General features: G+C 49.4%; 1 protein-coding gene across 2 annotated transcripts; it reads right to left on the bottom strand.

The window, feature by feature from the left end:
- Positions 1-56: 56 nt before the first annotated feature.
- On the bottom strand, positions 57-16,740 carry DHX8 (DEAH-box helicase 8; the record flags this gene model as incomplete). 2 transcript variants are annotated; one of them, XM_084275453.1, is made up of 22 exons in its annotated part: positions 16,669-16,740; positions 15,712-15,784; positions 15,193-15,278; positions 13,720-13,859; positions 13,321-13,632; positions 12,608-12,752; positions 11,866-12,069; positions 11,266-11,353; positions 10,853-10,950; positions 9,784-9,931; positions 9,235-9,416; positions 8,639-8,833; positions 8,252-8,437; positions 7,534-7,744; positions 6,657-6,838; positions 5,548-5,688; positions 5,135-5,290; positions 3,635-3,772; positions 3,110-3,238; positions 1,413-1,609; positions 1,122-1,301; positions 57-276 (listed from the first exon to the last, which is right to left on the bottom strand). In XM_084275453.1, exons 2-22 carry the CDS (start codon positions 15,743-15,745, stop codon positions 57-59), a joined length of 3,372 nt encoding a protein of 1,123 aa, XP_084131579.1. In that variant the 5' UTR covers positions 15,746-15,784; positions 16,669-16,740. The 2 variants fall into 2 exon arrangements, with proteins under 2 accessions (XP_084131579.1, XP_084131578.1); XM_084275452.1 differs by having other exon boundaries at positions 13,750-13,859.
- Between the last annotated feature and the right edge of the window lie 1,788 nt (positions 16,741-18,528).

Here is an 18,528-nt window from a genome sequence, read left to right as displayed (position 1 = left end):
CAAGTCCTTGAGGACACTGGGAACAGTGCAAAGCCCCAGTCCCACAGACAGGGGGCTCATCGCCTCCTGAAGGCCCGTGATATCCTCCAGGCGTTGGGCTCCTCGTAGCGGTTGTACAGGGGCTCCAGGCGCTGCTGCTTCTTCTGTTTGCTCAGCTTGGTGGGGTCAGACACCTTGAAGAAAGCGGGAGCGAACTCCACCAGCCAGCGAGGGTCGATGGTGGTCACCTCACGCATGTACTCCTTGGTGGTGAGCACCAGCTCGTGATACACCACCCTGGGAAGAGAGACAGACACTTTGGGATCAGTTTTTCCCCAACCAAGGGCAGACAAGGCAAGGGCTGGAGGATGGAAGCTTCCTCCTTCATCTCCATCTCAGCCCCTTGCAGCGTAAGGCTGCTGCTGAGCTCCCAGGCAGGTTCCCACAGAACCATCCAGAAGAACCAGCTTGTTTTTCTCCCCCTGCCTCACAACTGCTCTTCAGCACAGACTGATTTCATTCCATTTAAAACAATTCTCTCCCCATTCAGTCCCTCTCCTCCCTCCTCAGTGTTTTAAACTTGCTTCCAGAGCAGGGAAACACAGAACTGCAAGTCTCTCAGACCTGGCCTTGGCTCAAGAAGTTAAGTCCCATCCTACACAGGCACTAATCTTAGAAGCAGAAAGAGCCAAAAGCAGGCTGGAAGCTTTTCTCTCAGCCCCTGCTACCTGTGCTCCATACACCATGCACACCATCACCATCCCAGTTACAGAGCCTGAACTGGAGAGGGAAATCATAGACTGGTCTGAGTTGGAAAGATCACAGAGCTCCAAACCCCTGCCACAGGCAGGGACACCAACCTCCAGGCCTGGAGCTACACAAGGTTGCCCAGGGCCCCAGCCAACCTGGCCTTGAACACCCCCAGGGATGGGGCACCCACCCCCTCTCTGGGCAGCCCCTTCCAGCCCCTCACCACTCTCTCTGCAAAGAACTTCCCCCTAATATCTCATCTCACCCTTCCCTCCTCCAGCTTCACTCCATCCCCCTTGTCCTGCCAGTCTCTACCCTTTGAAAAAGTTGACTCCCCTCCTGTTTCTCTGCTCCCTTCAGGGACTGAAGGGAAATGACATCACCCCCCTTACCATTCTGGCTGCCTGTTGAAGAGTGCACTGGAGGGGTGAATATAGACCACCTGTTGGTCAATCAGCGTCCTGTAACCTTCCTGAGGGTCCTTCTTTGCCGCGTTGCGGAAGAAGCCGCTACAGATGGCCTTCTGGACTCGAACAGTTGCCTTCCCACAGGAGACCACATCCAGCTTGTGCCTGCCAAACAAGACAGAGGAAAAAATAAGATTAAAATTCTCCAGATTTGGGTGCAGCTACCAACACCAGGAAGGAAACAGAGGCACCAGCTGTCCTTCTGGAGATGCTCACCTGTCCATGATGCCCAGCATCTGCTTGCGGATGTCCTGTGCCCGGCGCAAGGACCGAGCCTGAATGAAGTTCTCATAGCACCAGGGATTTGAAAACTTGTTATTCTTCCAGGAATTGTAGACAGCCAGCAGAGTGAGGTGGTCACCTTCTGTCTGATGGAACTTGGCTTTCTTTTGATCAGCAAGGGCTTGTTTATCCTGGCACAGAAAGGATGTATCAATCAGGTGGCTACACTGTGGGGACCATCCTTGTGCAACCCTAAGCAACACGGGCTCCTGGTAGTTTTTAAGTCTACCAGGGAACAGATGAGAAAAGACTGAGAAGACAACACAGAATTTGGAGTGGTGTGTGAGTAGGAAGCAAGTGATGAGACTCTAAAGATGACTGGGGCTGCTCACTAAGCCACAACTATGCCTGCATGAAAGGAAATCCTAGACTGTTCTAGTTCTTCACTGTAAATGGCTCATTTATACTGTATCCCAAAATCAGAACAGCTTGGGTTGGAAGAGACCTTAAAGACCATCTAGTTCCACTCCCTGCCATGGGCAGGGACACCTTCCACTAGCACAGAGTGCCCCAAGCACCATCCAACTCGGCCTTGAACCCTGCCAGGGATCCAGGGGCAGCCCCAGCCTCTCTGAGCACCCTGTGCCAGGGCCTCCCCACCCTCACAGGGAAGAACTTATTCCTAATATCTAACCTAAATCTGTCCTCCTCCAGCTTAAAGCCATTGCCCCTTGTCCCATCACTATGTGCCCTTGTAAACAGTCCCTTCCCAGCCTTCTTGTAGCCTACCTCAGGTACTGGGAGGTGCTATAGGGTCTCCTCAAAGCCTTGTCCTCTCCAGGCTGACCAACCCCAGCCCTCTCAGCCTGTTCTCACAGGAGAGATGCTCCAGCCCTCTGATCATTTTTGTGGCTGCTCTGGACTTGCTCCAACAGGTCTGTGTCTGTCCTGTACTGGGAATGACACTCCAGAGGAGGGAACCTCAGGACAGTGGAGTGGCAGAGTAGAATCCCCTCCCTCAACCTGCTGGTCATGCTGATTTGATGCTGCCCAGGCCACGGTTGGCTTTCCAGGCTGTGGGTGTGCACTGCTGGGTGTTGAGCTTCTTATTCACCAACACCCCCAAGTCCTTCTCCTCAGGGCATTCACTGGCCTATATAGGTTTTTACTGCTCTAGAAACAACCTCAATTAGGGACCCTACTGACCTAAGTACCCCTCCCCACTTCTCTTACCTGCAGATAAGAGATTCATCAAAACATAGCCACATAACAGTCTAAGCTGTAGCAGACCATCTTAGTGAAGAAGTAACAGGTTCAAGAGGATTCTGCTGTTCAGGGATCCCACCACAGCACAGCCTGCTGCTTGGTCACTTAAAAGAAATCATCCCAGGACAGGGTTGCCATGAGGAATTCTGTTCTATGGTGAGCTGCCTCAGTTTAGGGCTGTGTGTGTTTACTGGGAAATCCAAAGGAGAGTGTGAGGCTTCTAACTTCCATCTTCCCACCCACAAAGGAACCACCAACATCCCCACTCACAGGGTGCTTAACCAAAAGGTATGTCAGCAGTGTAACATATGAGTACAGCCTAACCAAGGTACAGGGTTTTGGCAAATACACTCACTGCCCAACACTGAGGTGGGCACACAACCCCCCCAAGCTGTCCCACTGCTGCTCCTGGCTGTGCTCCTTACCTTTGGCCTGTAGAACACGTTCTGGACAGACAGCATGGAGACAATGGTCAGCATTTCCTCACTGCACCCCAGGTGCACAGACATGATCAGCATCTTGCACAGCATCGGCTCCAGGGGGAATTCTGCCATCTGCAAGAAACCTGGTTCAGGACACCCTGCAATGTCTGAGGAGAGCCCTTCAGTTCCCTCAGGGCAGGAGAGAGCAGTGGCCTTGATTCCATGTTCCCTCTCCAAAGCAGTATGCTTCACCCAGGGTAACTTTATGTGAAATAAATTGTCTACATTCACAAGAATTGCCTAATACAGGAGATTTTAAGACATCAATAGAAGTAACCTTAGAAATAAGGATGAATAGTAGCTGCTCCTTGGAAAGCAGAAGACACACAACTATGGCAAGAGAAAAGCTACCAATAAAACACAGGAGAGTAACCAACAGTTCAAGGCAAGTCCTTATACAACTGCTCTCATGTCACCCCCTCAGTATGTGCAGCCCAGCCAGTGCTAGAAGTGTTCTGATATGCCTACCCTGCGCCCGAGCCGCGTGAGCAGCCCCTCATCATCCAGAGCTCCCAGGGTGTACAGCTGTTCCATGGCAGTTATGAGAGTTTCCATTGGGGGAGCATCCATAAAGTCAAAGGAGAGCAAATCATTGATGCCCATAGCCTGAAAGGAGTGGAGAAAATCAAAGTTAAAGCACTGAGAAGGAAGACACCAAACTCTAGCCAGAGATACATAAAACAAGGAGGCACTACAGAACTTTAAGAGAACCTAGCCTCATGTCCTTATCCTGACTGTAACCACAGCTATAAATATATGGCTAGATCACAACACTTGAGTTCATCTGCTCTGCCCATGGCTTTCACCCACCATTCAGCTTTCCCAACTGTTCCTCTCCTACTGTTCATCTCTCAAGCACAGTGGTTCAGTCAGGGAGGCACAGGTTCAATGCTGGGTTTGAGGACACCTTGCCTTGTAAACCAATGTGGCTTAACAGCTCCAACAGACACCCCCCTTCCCCTGATCCCAGAAAGGGACAACAGCAGCAACTTCCCCAGCTGCTGTGGACTGGGTTAGACCCAGTTTGTGGACTCCTAGATGGATAGGACACACTTAGAAGATACGTATGTTTGGAGATAAAAAACATTCTAAACCAGCATTTCTCACTTGCTAACAGTACAAATCACAGAACCACAGAGTTACAAGGTGGGACAAGACCTTTAAGATCATCAAGTCCAACCATTCCCATCCTAAGCTAAACCAGATCCCTGAGCACCTCATCTACCCTTTTTTAAACACTCCCAGGGAAGGTGACTCAGCCCCTCCCTGGGCAGCCTGTTCCAGCACCTGAGAACCTTTTCGGGGAAGAACTTTTCCCTCCCATCTGCTCTGACCCTGCCCTGGGGCAGCTTGAGCCCATTGCCCCCTGTCCCATCTCCTGTCCCCTGGATGAAGAGACCATCCCCCACCTCTCTGCACCCTCCTGGCAGGGCAGTGGAGGTGGGAAGGAGGTCTCCCCTCAGCCTCCTCTTCTCCAGGCTGAACACCCCCAGCTCCCTCAGCTGCTCCTCAGAGGATTTGCCCTCCAGCCCCTTCCCCAGCCTGGATGCCCTTCTCTGGACTCGCTCCAGGACCTCAATGTCCTTCTTGTGGTGAGGAGCCCAGAACTGGATACAGCACTCGAGGTGCAGCCTCACCAATGCCCAGTACAGGGGCACACCCTGTGTATGCACCTTACACAGGACGTTTACTGCCAAGATTTCCAACTCTCAAAGCTCCTGAACTAACTGTTCTGTGCAGCTCAGACTTGTGATTTAGGTGGCTGTTCAACATTATAAACCTTAATAGAAAAATGCAGGAGCAAGCTCAGTGCCTAAGAACTGCACCTGATGCAGTGTCCCTTCCAAAACCCCTCTGTTCACTAGAAGGATCTGAAACTACAGAAGTCCTTTACAAGGCTCACGAAGGCAAAAAGTCACTGAAACACTTATGGCACGTTGGCTTGCAAGGGGTTGGTGAAATACTCACCTTCAGGGACAGCACTGTACTGGCCAAATTGGTTCTCTGGATTTCAGGCACGTTGGTGGTCAGCATTTCATCCCGATAGGCACGCTCCGTATAGAGCCGATAGCACTTCCCTGGGCCTGTCCTCCCAGCCCTTCCTGCTCGCTGCTTGGCTTGAGCCTGAAGGTAACAAGGCATCTCAATGAAGGGGGCACACAGGCAAAGGTGAGAGCAATTCAATTAGTAATTATTCATAATTTGACTTCTATTAATAGAGGTTCCCAATACAAGCCAGGAATGTGGGTATCCCTTCAGCACAGCCCCAGGGAATGATCAAGTATGTGGCTTTATCTTTGCTTCCACGTGCTTGGATCACTGAGATACATATTAGCAGCAGGGAAAAAAAAAAAATCAACAGGCAAACTCAGACTGCTTACCTGTGAAATGGGTGTAACAACCAGCTGGTCAATTCCAGTCTTGGAGTTATAAACCTTCTGCTTCACAAAGCCAGGATCGACCACGTAATATATCCCATCGATAGTCAGAGATGTCTCAGCGATGTTGGTGGCGATGACAACCTGCAAACCACAGTCTGATTTGGTACCAGTTGTGTCTCTGGTTGCCAAGGCAACCACACTGCTCAACTTAACCCATTCTATGGGACAGAAGTGGTTTGATTTAAATGCAACCGCCATCATTTAACATCAAAAGAAGAAATGTGTTCATGGAGGAACAGGAGTGTCATGTACAAAGACAGACAGGTTTAAGTATCTATATTTTGTTTAGATTTGGGCAATATGGGAAAAGAGCACAATAAGAGAAGAGCTCTGAGGAGAAAGACCTGTGGGTGCTGGTGGGTGACAGGGTGGCCATGAGCCAGCAGTGTGCCCTGGGGGCTGAGAGAGACAATGGGATCCTGGGGGCATCAGGAGGAGTGTGGGCAGCAGGTGACAGGAGGGGATCCTCCCCCTCTGCTCTGCCCTGCTCAGGCCCCACCTGGAGTGTTGTGTCCAGTTCTGGGCTCCCTGGGATAAAACAGACAGGGATCTCCTGGAGAGAGTCCAGAGGAGGCTACAAAGATGATTAAGGGCCTGGAGCATCTCCCCTGTGAGGAAAGGCTGAGTGAGCTGGGGCTGTTCAGCCTGGAGAGAAGACTAAGGGGGGGACCTTATGAATATTTATCAATATCTGCAGTGTGGGATGCAGGGGGAAATGGGCAGCCCCTTTTCAGTGTCTGTGGGGACAGGACAAGGGGCAATGGCTGCAAGTTGGAGCACAGGGAGTTCCACACCAACATGGGGAAGAACTTTTCCCCAGTGAGGGTGTGAGGGAGCCCTGGGACAGGCTGCCCAGGGGGTGTGGAGTCTCCTTCTCTGGAGAGGAAGCAGCATTAAAAAACACACCAAGAACATCCCACACAGAGGTTTGCTACAGACACACCAAAAAACAACCCCAAAAAACCCCATACCCATATGATTAGCAGTGCAGTACACCCCACTATTAAAATGCATCAGCAGAAGGTGAAGCCACGCTTCACTGAAATTACCTTTCTGCTTCCAGGTGGGGCTGGGTCAAAGATCCTTGTTTGCATTTCACTGGGTAAAGCTGAATATACTGGCAGGATAATTAACTCTGGAACATCAGGTCCTAAAGATTTCATCCTCTCATAGAGGATTTCACAAGCAGTGTCAATCTCTTCCTGACCAGTCAGAAACACCAAAATATCACCTACACAGGAAGCAAATTAAAACATCCACAGGATCAGTTCTGTTCAGTACAGTTCCACATTGTCATCCCTCCTTCTTCCATTTAAAGCAGTGGGCTGCCAACTTCTGTGAGCCCTGGGCACCAACTCTTAGCCAGAAGCAACATAGAATCACAGCCTGGTCTGGGTTGGAAGGGACCCCAAGGATCACAGAGCTCCAACCCCCCTGCCACAGGCAGAGACACCAACCTCCAGGCCTGGAGCTACACAAGGTTGCCCAGGGCCACACCCAACCTGGCCTTGAACACCCCCAGGGATGGGGCACCCACCCCCTCTCTGGGCAGCCTGTTCCAGCCCCTCACCACTCTCTCTGCAAAGAACTTCCCCCTAATATCTCATCTAACCCTTCCCTCCTCCAGCTTCACTCCTCCAGCTTCACTCCATCCCTCTTGTACTGCCATTATCTACCCTTTTTAAAAAGTTGATTCCCCTCCTGTTTCTCTGCTCCCTTCAGATACTAGAAGGCTGCAATGAGGTCCTTCAGCCTTTCACCCAACTTTTTCAGCAGTTTGTTTACTTTATGTGCAGGCAACAGAGGATAATACTGAGAGCACTTTGCTTGTGTTACTAATACATGATCCACGATTTACAGAAGGACCTTGCTTGTAGGTATTAGAGTCCTTGAATCATCGATAACCCCAGAGCATTCTAGGCTCACCTGGTGGCTCTGTTAAGTGGATCTGCATTACTGTAATCAGACTGGCATCCAAATAATCTGTCTCTGGCTCCTTTGTGTAGAGAATTTCTACTGGGTAGGTTCTGCCAGGGATTGTGAAGATGGGCGCTTCGTAGAAATACTGAGAGAACTTCACAGCATCCAGCGTCGCTGAGGTCACGATCAGCTTCATATCCTGCCTCTTCTGCACCGTCTGCAGGAGGATTCAAAGGTCTCTGGTCATTAGGTACCTCCAGGACAATTAACACCTGGCATTGACTTGAGTCAGGGAAATAGGACTAGTAGTATCAGGGGATTTGATGACTGTTGAGGGGCAGCTCATCCCAGTATCTGGCATTTCAAACAACTCACCACTAAAGTCACATTTCAAAGCGTTCTTAGCAACAGCTATCACAGCAACCCTCTGTGAAAGGGCAAAGATCAAAGCAAGAACACTCCTCTGCTCAGTCATCATTTTGAGCATCATGGACTGCCCAATTTTCATTGTTTCTCCCGAATTTTACCTGCTTTGGCTTCACAAAGAGTCTCACCTTATGAAAATGTGGATGACAAAACCTGAGAAGCATTTGCTTTGCTTCAGAAGGAACTCTTAGAGCACATGAATGAAGCTGACTTGTGTGACCGTGCCTTTCCCTGTGCACTCCTACCCATACACAGCATACGGAGGATGCCAAAGTGTAGAAATCCAAGGCTGTGTTACCTTCTTCAGGAGTCCAAAGAGCACATCTGTATGTATGGTCCTCTCATGAGCTTCATCCAGCATGATGATGGCATACTGAGTCAGATCGGGATCTATCAAGCACTCCCTCAGTAGCATCCCATCTGTCATGTATTTGATAACAGTTTCAGGGCTGGTGCAGTCTTCAAATCGAATGGTGTAACCGACCTAGAGAGAAGAGTTGCACAGAAACTGAAGCTACTGAACTAAGTTAATCAGCACCACTAATTCCCAGCGTGATAATTTTGCAAGCTCACTTTACAGCCTACAAGGGAACAGACCCATGGACACACAAGCAAACTAACTCCAGTACTGATTTTTCCTACTCCTCATGTTTATTTTAGCATGTTCTTCAGCAGGGGAATTCACCTCTTGTCCCAAGCAGCAACCAAACTCCTCTGACACCCTCTTGGCGACGGACATCGCAGCCACTCTGCGAGGCTGGGTGCAGCCGATCTTCCCTCTGGACGTGTACCCCGCCTCAGCCAGGTACTGGGTGATCTGGGTTGTTTTCCCAGATCCCGTCTCTCCAATAACAATCAGAATCTGGTTGTCATGCACAGCCTACAAAAAGTCATAATAGATACATCTGTCAAAATATAAACCCAAAACAAACAAGGTATCAACACAGCATATCCAGGACTGGACAGCACACCTACTGCTCTGGCTCTAGCTGGCACAGAACAAAAGCTGTATGAGTCAGTGAACTGTTTAACTGTTTAGCTGAATTGTCCCTTGCTGACATCATCCTAGTTCCAATCTTGATGTCAGTAAGTATCTGGAGCTTTAGTAAAATACACACACATACATATATATATACACATACAGGCAATATTTTAAAATCCTGAACTACAGTTCAGTTCTGTACTTATCAACTGGCTCTTCACCGGTCAACAAGCTAAACCAAGAATATTCATTTTAAATTATTGCCTGTTCAAACAAGAATGCCACGTAAAGAGTCTTACTTGTATCAGCTGCTCCTTCAGTCTGAAGATTGGGAGACTCTCCCTCTGCTCAATGATGGAAAGCTGTGTCTTCTTACCATAAGAAGCTTTGTTGCCACCAAACGCATGTTTCTTCCACTCTGGGATATCATTGGGCATCATCCCAATGCCTCTCATGTTGGCAGCAATCTGTCTTCCATCAACTAGGAAAGAAACAATTCACCATTACATTTAGGTTGACACAGCAAAGACTATGATGATCCTGCTCATTTGTACCACCATTCACACCTTCTCTACCTCTGTGTTTAACTATTTTCTAAGTTCCTATTTGTACACCCCCACTAGGACATTAATTTGCACAGTAAAAATTGCTTCTCCATCCTTTGCACCTTTTAGTGATGCATCCTTGATGGACTGCAGGATACACCTGCACATTTCCCTTCAGTGGAAGGGCATTTCTTCTTTGTTTTGTTTTTAGGGAGGCAGACATGGCATCAAGACATTCCTCCTGAGCTGCTCAGCTTTCACAAGAAAGGCAGAGTTCCCACTTCAATCTGTGTTCAGACATACCATCAGGGAGAGGATCCACCCAGTGAGTGTTGAGTCCCATGGGGATGGAATCCATCTCTGCTTCTCTCTGGGCTTGTTTAAGTTCTCGTCTCTCTTTAGCTAACGCACTCTGCATCATCGCAGCCTGGGACAGGGAACCATCTGGGTTCTGGAAAGCAAGAAAGAAGTTGAGATTTTAAGCGCTCCTAATCCTTCAATTCTAATTCTCTCTCTGTTGCCACTGTCCTTTTCAAGCCTCTTCTGCAGATGCTTTAAAAATGTTAATGTGAGTTCTGGGATGATTCCATTAGCCCAGCAGGATGAACTGCCACGGCCATGACTGACGTGGAGCATCCCTTCCCTGCCCAGTCAGAAGGATTATGGGCATGACCAAGGAAAAGTAAGTATTTCTCAAGGATCCTCTACTTTCAAAAGGTAAGAAAAAGAACAGAAGAATCATAGACTGGTCTGGGATGGAAGGGACCCCAAGGGTCACAGAGCTCCAACCCCCTGCCACAGGCAGGGACACCAACCTCCAGGCCTGGAGCTACACAAGGTTGCCCAGGGCCACATCCAACCTGGCCTTGAACAACCCCAGGGATGGATGGGGCACCCACCCCCTCTCTGGGCAGCCTGTTCCAGCCCCTCACCACTCTCTCTGCAAAGAACTTCCCCCTAATATCTCATCTCACCCTTCTCTCCTCCAGCTTCACTCCATCCCCCTTGTCCTGCCAGTCTCTGCCCTTTAACAAGCTGATTCCCCTCCTGTTCCTCTGCTCCCTTCAGGGACTGGGAGGCTGCAATGAGGTCCCCCCACAGCCTTCTCTTCTCCAGGCTGAACCAGCCCAGCTCCCTCAGCCTGAAGGTGAAATGGTTGCTGCTGCAGGCTACTGTGCCTTCTGCTTTTGCTATTCCACTCCACTGTCACCAGTTAAGAAACCAGCTTTAGAAATAAAGAAAGGATCTTCAGTTTGGTGGTAATGTTTGTCAGTGGTCTTAGTAACGTTCAGGTGGAAAATTGGTTGTTAAATTCCCAAATAGTTATTTAATTAAGTCAAAGATATTTATTTTAGTTCTGGAAATCTCTTACCTTTACTATTTTGATGGGACTCATATCCATGCTCTGTTTAGTATGGCCTCGAAGGAATGGTGGCTCTTCTTCAACTAACTCAATCTCCAGATCCTCATCTAAAGTCCACAAATGACAAATTTTATAGAAAAGTTAAACATCTTTTTTCAGGTCCAGAAAAGCACCTCTTCAAACGCTGCTTCAGTGTATTCCTGACTTGATGTAATTAGTTTTAAAAGTGAGACCACCACAAAGAACACCCAAGGAACGCACATCCAAATGTCAGTAGTAATAAGGCTAGAGAAACCCTAGTTCCAAATGTGTAAGGTGACAGCAAATTGTGAGATGCTTCATATCTACTTATCTCTTTCTGAATCAAAACACAGCCAGAAACACAAGGAATTTACAACTATAAGACTACTTGGAAATATTACCTTCTTCATCATCAACTTTAGGAAGAATCCCAGTCTCCTCATCAAAGTCAGGAAACTCTTCCTTGGAAAGCACATTAGCTGCAATCATCTGGGAACAGAATGAACACAACATGAATTTGTCCCCATGGGTGAACAAGGTCTCAGCTCTAATGCCAGACCTGTAGAAAAGCAACAAAGGAGTGTTCTGATTTCAGAATGAATGGTCCTGCATTGGCCCCACCTCCCAAAGCCATCCAGTCTCTGAGTAAAACAGTCCTTCCATTATTCCAAATACCACCAATGTGAGACAGCTGATGATGTGAGACAGCTGGCTCCTGCATGGCAGGACTGCTCTGATAATCAAATGCCACCTAAGCATCACTGGATAAATATGATCCCCCAGGTCAGAGTGATCTCTGGACATAGGTCAGCCCAAACTCCTGCTCAAAGCAGGGCTAACTTCATCATCAGAGCTAAGCTAGAAGTCTCAAACTGCAAGGCAGCAGCAAGTCAGAGGTAAGGAATAAGTTAAGCAAACAATCAAGGAGCTGCATTCTAGTTCCTGAAACTCCTTAGGACTTTTACTGCCTGACCTCCTGTGTGCTTGAACACACCACACACCTGTTTTATCTCCCATTTCTCGGGGTCTGAAATTCGGGTGAGGCGCTTCCGCTCCAGGCTGTCGTCCTCCACCTCCGGGGCGCTCACCAGGGACAGGTGGCTGGGTCTGTCTGGGTTCCTCATCGAGGTTTCTTCATTGGTTTCTCCAATCAGGTTTCTCCTCCGGTTTGGGTTCAAGTCTTCCCCAGTGTCTTGATCAACATCCTACATTAGATGGATTAATCAATCAGCTCCACCTGTACTGCACTTATCTACTAATGCTGGGGCTCCCTCTAACACAAGAGCAAGAGCAGAGTCCATGTCTCAGAAAGACTCCTGCCAACAGCCACACAGGAAAAAGGTGACTCTGTGTGCCTCTTTTTTTGCCCCAGCTGGTATTGTGAAGTAAACCCCAAGGCCTGGAACATTCTATTCTGTCTTGGCAGTGGGGGTAAATTCATTTTAAATTAAATGCTTCTCCCACACTGAAAAAGGAAGAACACAGAGCACCAGCTTGAGGTTTGCCTTGTCACTTCACTACCACATCAAGTCAAGAGACCAGTATGAATGTTAGATCAAGAACCCACAGAAAGTGAGCAGAAAGAAATAGGCCACCCAGAGACAGTAACACAATTAGCTCACACCTGAAGGGTTATGGATTAGTTTTCCTCAAAAAGAGCAAAAACTAGCAAAAAGATGTGTAATCTTTAGAAGAGTTGGCACCATAAGCTCTATTACAAGCACTACAGGATGTCTTCCATACCTTCATGCTCAGGCTGGTTTTGGATCCAGTAAAGGATAACACTTTGACTTTAACTCTTTGTCCTTTGCTCACCACATCAGCAACATTGGCAACCCGCCCTTCTCTTCGAAGCTCTGAGATGTGGACCAAGCCCTCCCAACGCTTCCTGTAGGTGAAGCAAACAGAGGGGCATGAGATGCTGTAGGTTACTATTCCAACAGTCCTTCAGATCACTCAGTCTGGATTAAAGCATTCTATGGTCAACTGACTGCTTGCATTCATTCATAAATTGTATCTTATAAGAAGATCCTCTGCTGTTGAATTTTTTTTTCTGAAAGACATTGATTGTGCCTTCAAAGCTCACCATTCCTTAACTGTAGCCTCATAAGCTTGTTGAGATAGAATCATAGACTGGGCTGGGTTGGAAGGGACCCCAAGGATCACAGAGCTCCAACCCCCTGCCACAGGCAGGGACACCAACCTCCAGGCCTGGAGCTACACAAGGTTGCCCAGCGCCCCATCCAACCTGGCCTTGAACACCCCCAGGGATGGGGCACCCACCCCCTCTCTGGGCAGCCTGTTCCAGCCCCTCACCACTCTTTCTGTACAGAACTTCCCCCTAATATCCAATTTAAACCTTCCTTCCTTCAGCTTTAATCCATCCCCTTTGCCCTGCCATTGTCTACCCTAGAACTTAGAATAATCCCAGATTTATTGTGAAGATCAGAAGGTACCTCAGTCCTTCCAGCTGCACAAAGCATCCGAACTGCATTATACTGGTGACTTTGCCATTGTAGATGTCTCCAATGGAAGGCTCCTCAGGGGGTGGACGATCTATGTGCTTGTCTCTCCACCTCTCATTGCCCTTCTCTACATACTTCTCTCGATCCTTACGGTCCCTGCTGGGACTGCGACTCCTGCTTCTTGACCGGTATCTGGACTTCCCCCTGTTCCTATCCCGAGTCCTGGAACGGGACCTGGAGCGGGATCTGTGCCGCCGCCTCCTGTCCCTGCTGCGACTTCGGCTCCTCCTCTTTTTCTTCGCCCTACCAAAGGAAACGTTACCTATTTGCAGTGAAATCCCACACAGGAAGGGAGGGAGGGGGGAAGCAGGCAGTGCCACCTGCCAACACCCCTTCCCCAAAGACACATGAGAAACCCACCGGTGGTCGCTGCTCCTTTGCTTGCCTTGCCGGTCTGCACTTGGCATCAGAGCTTCAAGTTCTTTCAGTGCATCAGCTGCCACTTTCACATCATCTTCATCCAGCATATTCTGTAAGGACAGAGAACCATTCCCTTAAGCAGGCTGAGAAAACGTCCATCACAGAGAGTTAATCTACAGAAAGGATAAATCACATGCAAGGAATGCCAGATAAACAGATCAGATGGAAGAAGGGATACAGGAAAGTAACACCACCCCTTTTACTTTGCCACAGTATTAAGACAATTCTGCTTTTACCCAAAAGGCAGCTTCAACTCAGGACCTCAAATTATTACAAAGATAAACACAAGTCCCTTGTAGCATCTGAACCTCCAAAATGTTTACCTAGTTTGTAACCCATCAGTACTTTGAAGGTTATGTAGAAATCTGCAGCCTGACCTTTCCATGTCACAAGAGCCCCATGTTCCAGGTGCTCTGCAAAGCAGTAAGAACCTGGCAACTGCTGTAACACCTACACACAGTAATGCCAGCCCTATGCCTCTTCTGCATTTCAATTCTCATAAACCACTTTTATCCACTGGGCTGGAAGAATCCCAGACATAGATACAGCCTGGGAGAAGAGCCCCTGGAGAGCAGCCCTGCTGAGAAGGACCTGGGTGTCATGGGGGATGAGAAACTTCACATGAGCAGCAGTGGCTCTTGCAGCTGGGAAGGGTGATGGGATCCTGGGCTCCATCAGCAGAGGGGTGGCAGCAGGGACAGGGAGGGGATTGTCCCTCTCTGCTCTGCCCTGGGAGGCCCCAGCTGGAGTCCTGTGTCCAGAGCTGGGGCCCCAGTACAAGAAAGATGTGGGGCTGTTGGAGAGGGGTCAGAGGACCCACAGAGATGATCAGAGGGCTGGAGCAGCTCCCCTATGGAGAGAGGCTGGGGGAGCTGGGCTGGGTCAGCCTGGAGAAGAGAAGGCTGTGGGGGGACCTCATTGCAGCCTCCCAGTCCCTGAAGGGAGCAGAGGAACAGGAGGGGAATCAGCTTGTTAAAGGGCAGAGACTGGCAGGACAAGGGGGATGGAGTGAAGCTGGAGGAGGGAAGGGTTAGATGAGATATTAGGGGGAAGTTCTTTGCAGAGAGAGTGGTGAGGGGCTGGAACAGGCTGCCCAGAGAGGGGGTGGGTGCCCCATCCCTGGGGGTGTTCAAGGCCAGGTTGGCTGGGGCCCTGGGCAGCCTTGTGTAGCTCCAGGCCTGGAGGTTGATGTCCCTGCCTGTGGCTGGGGGTTGGAGCCCTGTGACCCTTGGGGTCTCTCCCAGCCCAGCCCAGTCTGTGATTCTACAACTAGCAGTAGATGCTCATGTTAACATGAAAAAACACTTGAAGCTAAGAAAAACATTAAAAAAATCATTTATATTTTCACATACTCACAAAAGAAATCTGGAATCATAACCTTACCCTGATGTTGGGATTGTCTGGCCTGCAAAGGGCTGGAAACAATTCCTTCAACTTTTCCTTCTCCGATTTGGGTTTGACAACTGTGTCTGATTTTGAGATTTAAAACAAAACAAACAAACAAAAAAAAAAAACAAGAAAAAAAAAAACATCAAAACCTGGAAGAACTAGAGTGATTCACTCCTGAATATTAACTTTCCATCTGAATACAAAGGCTGGTATTTTACAGAGATTCAATTCAAAGATTACACTGTAACCTTCCTGCAAAAAAGATTCTAAGTATCAGCAAACCTGTGAAACACATACTGTGAACAGCAAACTCAATGTTTTCAGTGCCTAAACAGCTTTGCTAATCTACTGCTAACAGTGTGATTCCCACTGCAACAGCAAGATACAGTCTTCTCTTACAAGACAAGAACAGTAACTGCCTCAATCTCAGCAAACATGGCCTAAAACTATAAAAAACTAAGAGTTTGGTTTTCCTTTGGACAGTGAACAGGTTAAGAACGAGCTCACACATACCTTTGCTTGTGGATGGCTTTGGTGGAGGCCGCATGGTCTGTATGAGACGTAGCAAATTGCTGATAAGGGAATCCTGAGAGAAAGAATCAGTAAAATCCTTCAAGAAATGCCCACAATGCTGATATTTGTTATTACAAGAGACACAAGTGGCAGGTTTATTAGCAGGCCAAAAATGATGAAGATGTAGGGTCATTTTTAGAAAGTATTGCTGGACATCAGGGACACTTTAATATAAAGTTGAATCTGAAAATTAGGATCACAGTTCTATTTAAGTGACCTTTCCACTTGTCATTTTAATCATCTATTTAATACAACTACAGTTCTTTCTGCAAAACTCACAAATCAACCATCTAAGTATCGTAAAATGATAAACAACATTGACTAACATCAAATGTTAAGCAACATTTGCCTGTGTGAAAAGCTCTCTCTTCCATATTTTATATATCTGATGAGACAATAAGCAGTTCAAGTCACCAGAAGGATTTTGCAAAGGCTACAAAAATTTAACAAATCCCACAAAACAATGAGGGAGGGGAAGGCTTGGTGAGGCAGGAATACATCAATGCATTTTAATGCAGTAATAGCATGGAACAATAGGATGAGGGGGGATGGTTTTTAATTAGAAAAGGAGATATTAGGGAAAAGTTCTTCACTCTGAGGGTGGTGAGACACTGGCACAGGTTGCCCAGAGAGGTGATGGAGGCCCCATCCCTGGAGACATCCAAGGTCAGGCTTGCTGGGGCTCTGAGCGACCTGACCTAGTGAAGATGTCCCTGCTCACTGCAGGGTGGGACCAGATGGGCTCTGAAGATCCTTTCCAACCCAACACATCCTGTGATTTTCCAATCAAAGAAAACCAACAACAATTCCCTCACACTCCTCTCCAAAACAAGCAGCTCTGTAACACACACCAGACACGAAGGTGACACAGGTAACGACCGTTCAGGCCTCACTCACAGTGAACTCGGCGCCATTCTTCTGGAGCACCCCTTTAAACGCCTCAAAAGTCGTGTTCTTCTCAGCAAGGCTTATCACAAACTCGGCTGGGATGATAAAGCACAAAGTAATTAAACTGAATAACTATATATATACACATAGAGCCCCAAAAACCCCCTCATATCTGGGTAAAAACTCTTCTCCCAGCCAGGCAGAGCCCAGCCGGCTGCATGTACCCACGGAGGAGCAGCACATTCCTTCCCAGGGCCCTTCGCGGGAGCCCAGCGTTTGGGTTTTTTAAGGAAAATCAGGGTTTTTTAAGGAAAATCGGTATTTTCCCCTTCGAGGAAGGCGGCCTGGCCGGCTGAGGCGGCCGCAGCCGCCCGTCCCGATGCCGCCGTCAGGCTCCTTAACGCGGCCGACACAAAGGCCGCGGCCCCGCCGGTCTCTGCCCGGCTCCCGGGCCGGGCCCCGCCTCGCCTCACTCACCCAGGTCCTTGTCGTTGATACCCAGGTGGTTGTCCAGCTCGGTGCACACCTTGGAGACCAGCGACAGGTACTCGAGCTTCGCGAGCTCCTCCAGCGCCGCCGCGTCCGCCATGATGCCGCCGCCTCCTCCTCCTCCCTCCCCGCGTCCCGCCCGCCTCACACCGCTTCCGCTTCCAGGGAGGGCGGAGGCTGCCCGGGCCCGGCCGGGTGATGCTGCGGCTGCTGCGCTGACGGGACCCCCGCGGCGGGGAGCGGCCTGGGCCGCCTCCCTCCCTCCCCCGCGGGGCGGGCCGGGCCGTGCGGGCTCCCCTCCGCCCCCCGCACGGCAGGCAGGCCCGGGGCGCTGCCCGTGCAGAGACCAGGCCGGGGCGAGGGGGCAGCTGGAGGCTGAACATCGGGGCAGGGAAGAGCCGGGAGGGCACGGAAAGCGCTGCGGAGCTGGGCGGGAGCTCAGACAGGGCCCTGGAGCCCCGCCAGGGCCTTGCAGCCCCCTCCGCCCCGCTGCAGGGAGGGGAGGAGGGACCCCGGCAGGGCGGGTGGGGAGCAGCACGGCCCCGGCGCTGGGTTCGGGAGGGGTCTTTGCTTCAACCCTGATAGGCTTCAGCTGTCTGACCCGTTGCTTCAGTCCTTCAGTGGGACAGAAACAGGGGTGTGGAGTCTCCTTCTTTGGAGAGATTCCAGCCCCGTCTGGACACCAACCTGTGTGCCCTGTCCTAGGGAGCTGCTCTGGCAGGGGGTTGGACCCCATGAGCTCTGGAGGTCCCTTCCAACCCCTGTGAGTCTGTGACAATGCTGACCTGCCAAGGAAAACAGCTCCCAGGGGCCTGTTTTACCATCTGGAATGCCGTGGGCAGCTCTAAACTAGAGCTTAAGGAATAACATTTAACCTTTCCCCTGTTTGGGGAATACAACTGGAGGAAGGAAGGGGGCCAGAGCTGTTCCTCCTGTCAAGGCTGCTGGATATTTGGCAGCTTTAAGACATCAAACAAAATATACCACACCCCAAAACTAGCTGTTTCCCAGTATTTGTGCAAACTAAGCTTTTTTCCAGGCAGAGATGAGCACTCTCATGCTTGTTCAAGCTGAAAGCATTAAGTGCCAAAGCATCCAAGAAAACAACACACAGCACGTGCTGGTCACCAACCACTACTGCTGGGGAAGCAGCTGGTTCACAAGGTCCCTTCCAACACACCCCAATCCATGATTTTGTGACAGAAGACACGTTTTCTTGTTCTGAAATGCATGGCCACTAAGGAACAGCTGGTTCCTTAAAACAAGGGGTCTTTTTTTAAAATACATATATATCCAAAAATGTACATTCTGACCTGCTACACCACAGTTTAAACCAGTCATCAGCCCAGAGTCACTCTTGCAAGGTGTTCTGGCATGACA

The sequence above is a fragment of the Gallinula chloropus genome, assembly GCF_964237585.1.
Source record: "Gallinula chloropus genome assembly, chromosome: 26".
In the NCBI taxonomy this organism is placed as follows: domain Eukaryota; kingdom Metazoa; phylum Chordata; class Aves; order Gruiformes; family Rallidae; genus Gallinula; species Gallinula chloropus.
The sequence above is the reverse complement of the archived record's forward strand: the minus strand, read 5'-3'. Positions and strand labels throughout refer to the sequence as shown.